Source organism: Bison bison, unplaced genomic scaffold (genome assembly GCF_000754665.1).
Source record: "Bison bison bison isolate TAMUID 2011002044 unplaced genomic scaffold, Bison_UMD1.0 scf7180017862139, whole genome shotgun sequence".
NCBI classification, from domain to species: domain Eukaryota; kingdom Metazoa; phylum Chordata; class Mammalia; order Artiodactyla; family Bovidae; genus Bison; species Bison bison.
The window spans coordinates 50,192-57,618 of NW_011492711.1; the positions used below are offsets into that span (position 1 = coordinate 50,192).

Here is a 7,427-nt window from a genome sequence, read left to right on the forward strand (position 1 = left end):
ACCTAGCCAAGTAGGAAAGCAGCACCTGTGCTAGAAATGGGATGACGTGTAACAAGCACTTACATCACAGAACCCTGCTTTCTTATTTACAAAGTCAGAAAATTTTCAAAGATCTGGCCAGTCTGAAATCTCAGTTTCTCACCATCTGATGACTCTAGATGAACCACATACAGTGCCCTGACTGCACGAAGGCTCCCTTTAAGGCAGGAGAGAATAAGATAAACGTTGACCATTTTTGTTATTAAATTTACTTTTTAAAATCTTAAACTGTCCACATCTAAAATCAGGCTAACCCTTCAAGACATTCACCCAGGAGAAAGGCCCTGATTAACTGTGATTTCTTGGTTTGAAGGTGATCAACATGGTATGCTCAAATAAAAGGTGGATATGTAAAGATGATGTCTCAATCTGGCAGTGCCAACCCACAGAGTTCAGCTAGTTCTTCACAAGAAATGAAGCCTTTTAGTGATTGATCGGAGAAGGCAATGGCACCCCACTCCAGTACTCTTGCCTGGAAAATCCCATGGATGGAGGAGCCTGGTAGGCTGAAGTCCATGGGGTCGCTAAGAGTCGGACACGGCTGAGCGACTTCACTTTCACGCATTGGAGAAGGAAATGGCACCCCACTCCAGTACTTTTACCTGGAAAATCCCATGGATGGTGGAGCCTGGTGGGCTGCAGTCCATGGGGTCGCTAGGAGTCGGACACGACTGCACGACTTCACTTTCACTTTTTACTTTCATGCATTGGAGAAGGAAATGGCAACCCACTCCAGTGTTCTTGCCTGGAGAATCCCAGGGACAGGGGAGCCTGGTGGGCTGCTGTCAATGGGGTCGCACAGAGTCGGTCACAACTGAAGCGACTTAGCAGCAGCAGCAGCAGTGATTAATCAATGGGAGAACAGACTTAGACCATTTTTGTTATCAGAATTTCTGCATTAAAAACTTATCATCATTTTTGATGAACAAATTTAAATCAATATCTGGATGGAAGCAAGGAGTTGAGGTCAAATTGCACAAGATTAGAAATGTATTGTTGTTCAGTCACTCAGTTGTGTCCGACTCTTTGTGACCCCATGGACTGCAGCACACCCGGCTTCCCTGTCCTTCACAATCTCCCAAAGCTTGCTCAAACTCATGTCCATTGAGTTGTATACAAGGACCTAATGTTTGAGTTCACTGTTTCTGAGAAAGGAATGTTGTGTTAGAGGGAGAAAGACTCTCTGCAAAAAGACTTCTTGCAAAAAGTAAAGGAAACCTGGATCTTGCTGTTAATGTTGACAAATATACAGTGCACACCTGTGAAGAAAGAATTAGCTTAACAATTTAGAGATGATGTGTGTGTGTGCTCAGTCACTCAGTTGTGTCAGACTCTTTGTGACCCCATGGACCGTAGTCCAACAAGTTCCTCTGTCCATGGAATCTTCCAGGGAAGAATTTTGGAGCGAGTTGCCACTTCCTCCTCTAGGGGATCTTCCCTACCCAGTGATCGAACTGGCATCTCCTGCATCTCCAGCATTGGCTGGCAGATTCTTTACCACTGAGCCACCTGAGAAGCCCCTTAGAGATAGTGAAAAGTGAAAGTGAAGTCACTCAGTCGTGTCCAACTCTATGCGAGTCCATGGACTGTAGCCTGCCAGGCTCCTCCGTCCATGGGATTCTCCAGGTAAGAGTACTGGTGTGGGTTGCCATTTCCTTCTCCAGGAGATCTTCCCAACCCAGGGATAGAACCCAGGTCTCCCGCATTGCAGGCAGGCGCTTTACCATCTGAGCCACCAGGGAAGCTCCTTAGAGATAATATTTTCAGTAATTCCATTAACAAATGAATGTCACATATTGGCAGGAAAGTAATACAATAGGATGTTAGAACATCTTATTCTACTACTAGTTATTAATAGTTAGGATGGATTTTAAATCAGTATTTAGTAATTAATTTTATCAAGTTTTTGTTCTAATGTGTATACTTTTTCTTTAATCTGTTCAAATGCTTAGACACATCCATTCTTACTTTATAAACATTCTAATGTTAATTGTGCTTACATTAAATTTGGACAATTATGAGGCTTTAATACACTGTTAGAGTCACTTTGATCTTTTTTAGAATTTTTAAAACTATTTTCATGAGTACTTGTTTACAGTTTTCCCATCCTTATACTGTTTGGTCAGGTTTTTGTAACTAAGCCCTGTGAATCTCAGTAGAGATGAGTAAAGTCCTCTTGTAACCCCAGCAGGAGTATGTCTAGGAATTTAAAGGGTTATACAGGTATCAAGGAGAAGGATTGTATACAGCTCAGAGAGTCTTAAAAGAAAAAGTTCCTAAGCCTGAGAGAAAGGAGCCCTAAAATTTCTCTGTGTCGATCATGCACATAAATATTGTAACTAAAATTTTAGGTAATATGAATTTTACAATATCAGGAACCCTGCTAGTTCATGTAGAAATACCTTTTTCCCTTATTGATACTTGGTATGAATTTATTGTATCGAAACCATGTAGATATAATGCATTTATTTGCCAGAGTATAAAGAAGGGTCGATTACATTAAAAGCTTAAAATAACCTTAAATGTACATAACACAAAACACAGTCCTAATGACCAGTTTATTTGTATGTTTATAATGCCCAAGGCCAGAAGCTTTGATTAAGCAGGAGCATTTAAAAATGTTTTAAATCCTTGTATAAATTAAATTAGTACTATTTTTCATGAGCAAATAAATACTATATTATATGACCTGGAAATAAATGTAAATTATTCCTCAGAAATATTGCTAAGAAAATCATTGAAAAGATAAAAATGGAAATATCATCATTTTCTAAAAACAGCAAAAAACTGAAAATGTGCAAGTGGTGATTGTGATTTCTCAACCCAATAACAAACATTATCATTCTAAAGAAAAAACTGTAATGATCAAAAATTGTTCTTAATATAAGAAAATATATTTCAAACATTAATGATAATGAGTCACATTTAAAAACTTACACTCTGGTTTCTAAAGTACATTAGATCGTGGTTCGGGGTTACTGAAAAAAAATGTTAAGAATTGATGCAGATAATCATGGATAAACACTTTATGCTTGTCATTTTTGTTATAAATTATTTTAAACAAACTTTAAAAAACTGTTTCAGCACTGACTTTTTTTTTTTTTTTTAATCTCCTCCCTTTGTGTTGTCATCGCAGAGAGCCATGTGGGGAGGGAATGAGACAGAATCCACAAATTTCATCCTCCTGGGATTCTTCCCTGAATTTAGATACACCACAGCTTTGGTTTCCATTGTTCTCCTCATCTACATGGCTGCCTTCATTGGCAACACTCTTCTGGTCCTCCTCATTTGGTTGGATTCCCGGCTCCATACTCCCATGTACTTCCTGCTCAGTCAGCTCTCCTTAATGGATTTGACTTTGACCTCTAGCATCATACCCAAGATGGTGGCCAACTTCTTCTCTGGATGGCAAAGCATCTCATTCCTGGCTTGTGGGACTCAAATCTTTTTCTCGCTGACAGTAGCCATTGGAGAATGCATCCTTATAACTGTCATGTGTTTTGATCGCTATGTGGCTATCTGCAATCCCCTGCGGTACCCTGTCATCATGAGTCCTAGGATGTGCTGGCAGGTGGCTGCCATGTCTTGGGCTGGAGGTGCCCTTACTTCCTCTGGCCACACTGCTTTCACCTTACATTTTCATATCTGCAGCCCCAGAGAGATTCCTCACTTTTTCTGTGAAGTCATGGCTGTTCTTAGGATTGTCTGTGAGGACATCTCAGCCTATGAGAAGGCTGTAGTGGTGACCAGCATCCTAGCCCTGCTGCTGCCCTTATCTCTCATCTTGTCCTCCTACATTCTCATCTTCCTTGCTGTACTCCGAATGAACTCCCCAGAAGGCAGGAACAAGACTCTGGCCACTTGCTCCTCTCATCTCTGTGTGGTGGGTCTCTATTTTGGTCCAGGTATGTGCATCTACATGAGGCCTGGTTCTGCCAAGACTCCAAAGTTGAACCAGGGTCTCTTTCTCTTTGGGACTGTCCTTACCCCTCTCCTGAACCCTCTTGCATACAGTCTTAGAAACAAAGAAGTTCTATGTTCACTAAAAAAGTTGATGGGGAGGTTTCAGTCCACCAGATAGAGGGCAGAGTTTTCCTTTTAGCTGCAAACAATCTTAGTGATGCACCTGCAAAGAGGCATTTTTTAATTAAAATATTATCCCTGTAAGAATTATATTTTCTAATCCCTGAAAAAGTCAACCAGTTTTTAAGAGCTGCTTCCCTCAATGACACCCCACTCCAGTACTCTTGCCTGGAAAATCCATGGATGGAGGAGCCTGGTGGGCTGCAGTCCATGAGGTCGTTAAGAGTCGGACATGACTGAGTGACTTCACTTTCACTTTTCACTTTCATGCATTGGAGAAGGAAATGGCAACCCACTCTAGTGTTCTTGCCTGGAGAAACCCAGGGACGGGGGAGCCTGGTGGGCTGCCATCTATGGGGTTGCACAGAGTCCCTCAACCTGACTTCATCTAGAAGAAAAAACAAATGTTTGATATCCTTTCCTTTCTCCATCTTGGAATTTCTATTCAATCATCCTAGATGATACACTGATGAGGGAAAAGATATTATGCTCATCAGCCCTCTACACCATTCATACTTGATAACCTCATGTACCATAATATTTGCCAAGTTTCTTGTTGTTTCATGAGAGAAAGGTCAATATCTGCACCTGTAAAATGAAGAATATTGTCAAGCACACAGGTGGTGCTCAAAATCATTCACTTGTTAAATTAATGAGCATTATAAAGTTTCCAGTGTTGTTTTGTTCCACCAAACAGGAATGTAGTACCTCTAAATAATATGAAAATGCAAAGTCTTCAATCCACATCACTGTTTACAGAGTAGTTCTTTGATCATCTGCTTTAGAATTACTTATTGCCTTTATTAATAGTATCTATAAAGTTCAGTTCTGTGTCCATCTCAGACCAGCAGAATTAGAATATACTATGTGAGCCTCAGGAATCTGAGTGGAAGACCTTCTTCCATTGATTCTTTCATGAAACACTGGGTAGGAGCCATTGATCTATTTAATGACTTAGTTTCCTAGAGCATCATTACAAAATGACTTTTCAGTCTTAAAGTTTCCTGATCTGTTTATAATGAAGCATAGAATGAGTTACATAGATGGCAAAAACTGTTATTTAAAAAAAATAGTAGAGGCTTCCCTTGTGATTCAGTGGTCAAGATCCAGCTGCCAATGCAGGAGACATGGATTTGATCCCTGATCTGGGAAGATCCTACATGCTGCGGAGCAATTAAGCCTGTGAGCCACAATTACGGTCTACAGCATGGAAACCACAATTACTGAGCCCATGCACCAGAGCTCCTGAAGCCCATGTGCCTTAGATCCTATGCTGCACAATAAGAAAAGCCACTGCAGCGAGAAGCCTGTGCACTACAAGGAAGAGTAGCCTCTGCATGCTGCAACTAGAGAAGCCTGCATAGCAATGAAGACCCAGCACAACCAAATAAATTAATTTATTAGCATAGAATGAATTAATAGTGTAGAAACTATTTCAAGCATCTTTTCTGACCACAACAGCTTGAAACCAGAAATTACCACAGGAAAAAAAATGAGGAAAAAATAATTACATGGAGACTAAATAACATGCTACCAAATAAATGGCTCAATGAAAACACTAAAAAGAAAAATTTAAAAGAAATTAACAGATACCTTGAGGCAAAAGAAAATGAAGCACAGCCATATGAAATCTATAGGATGGAGCAAAACCATTTCTTGGAAGTTCATAGCAATAAAGGCCTTCCTCAAAAACCAAAACAAAACCAAAAACCAAGAGAAACTCAAACTACCAAACAGACCACTTAAAATAATTAGATAAAGAACAAACAAAACTCAATGTTATCTAAAGGAAGGAAATAACAAAGATCAGGGAGGAAATAAATAGATATTAAAAGAAAAAACAAGACAAAAATACAATAAAACCAAGAGCTGATTATTTGAAAGGGCTAACAAAATTGACAAAACTCTGGCCAGGTTCACTACGAAGAAAAAAAGAACCTCAAAAAATAAAAACTGAAAAAGGAGAAATCTCAATTAATATCTCAGAAATAAGAAAAGAAAATACTATGAGCAGTTACATGACAACAAATTTTTGAAAGGCTAGAAGAAATGGACAACAGTCTGAGAAACATACAGCCCACCAAATTGAATCAAGAAGAAATAAATAATTTAAATAGAACAATCACTAGACATGAAATAGAATCTGTAATTTAAAAAAACAAAAACATTCCCCACAAAAAAGTCCAAGACCAGATGACTTCACAGGTGAATTCTAACAAATATACAAGGAAGAGATTATACTAATCATTCTCAAACACTTTCAAACTGTTGGAGAGAAGGGGCCACTCCCAAAGATATTCTATCAATCCACAATTACCCTAATACAAAAACCAAAGATACCACCAAAACAGAAAATTAAAGGCCATATCTTCAATGAATATAGGTCCAAGAATTCGCAACAGTATATTACCCAATCAAATGCAACAAAACATAACAACAATCATACATAACCAAGTAAAGTCAACCAAAAAAATGCAAATAAATAAAATATCTAGGAATTGTTGTTTAGTTGCTATGTCATGTCCAGTTCCTTGAAATCACTTGGGCAGCAGGCTTTCCTGTCCTTCACTATCTCCTGGAGTTTGGTAAAACTCATATCCATTGAGTTGGTGATGCCATCCAACCACTTCATGCTCTGTCATCCCCTTCTCCTCCTGCATCTTTCCCAGCATCAGCGTCTTTTCCAACGAGTCAGTTCTTTGCATCATATGGCCAAAGTACTGGAGCTTCAGCTTTAGAATCAGTCCTTTCAATGAATATTCAAGGTTGATTTTATTTTAGGATTGGCTGGTTTTATCTCCTTGCTGTCCAAGAGACTCTCAAGAGTCTTCTCCAGAACTACAATTTGAAAGCATCAGTCTTCAGATTAAGCATTCATCCTTTTTATAGTCCAACTCTCACATCTGTACATGACTACTGGAAAAACCATAGTTTTGAATATATGCACCTTTGTCAGCAAAGTGATGTCTTTGCATTTTAATATGCTGTCTAGGTTTCTCATAACTTTTCTTCCAAGGAGCCAACTGTCTTTTAATTTCATGGCTGTGGTCACCATCTGTAGTGATTTTGGAGCCCAAGAAAATAGAAATCTGTCACTGTTTCCATTTTTCCTATTTGTCAAGAAGTGATGGGACTGGATGCTGTGATCTTAGTTTTTTGAATGAGTTTTAAGCCAGCTTTTTCACTGTCCTCTTTCACTTTCAGCAAGAGGCTCTTTAGTTCCTCTTCAACTTTTGCCATTAGGATGGTATCATCTGCATATCTGAGGTTGTTGATATTTCTTCTGGCAATTTTAATTCAGCTTG

The 7,427-nt window shown here is 39.1% G+C and overlaps 1 protein-coding gene across 1 annotated transcript; it reads left to right on the plus strand.

Moving 5' to 3' along the window:
- The first annotated feature begins 3,174 nt into the window (after positions 1–3,174).
- Positions 3,175–4,120, plus strand: LOC104983279 (olfactory receptor 2M5-like). Its single transcript, XM_010832707.1, has one exon. The coding sequence runs from the start codon at positions 3,182–3,184 to the stop codon at positions 4,118–4,120; it is 939 nt and encodes a 312-aa protein (XP_010831009.1). The 5' UTR covers positions 3,175–3,181.
- The last annotated feature ends 3,307 nt before the right edge of the window (positions 4,121–7,427 follow it).

What these genes read in the sequence shown, in the direction of transcription:
- LOC104983279 (XM_010832707.1), top strand. Translation starts at nt 3,182, where the DNA reads ATGTGGGGAGGGAATGAGACAGAATCCACAAATTTCATCCTCCTGGGA.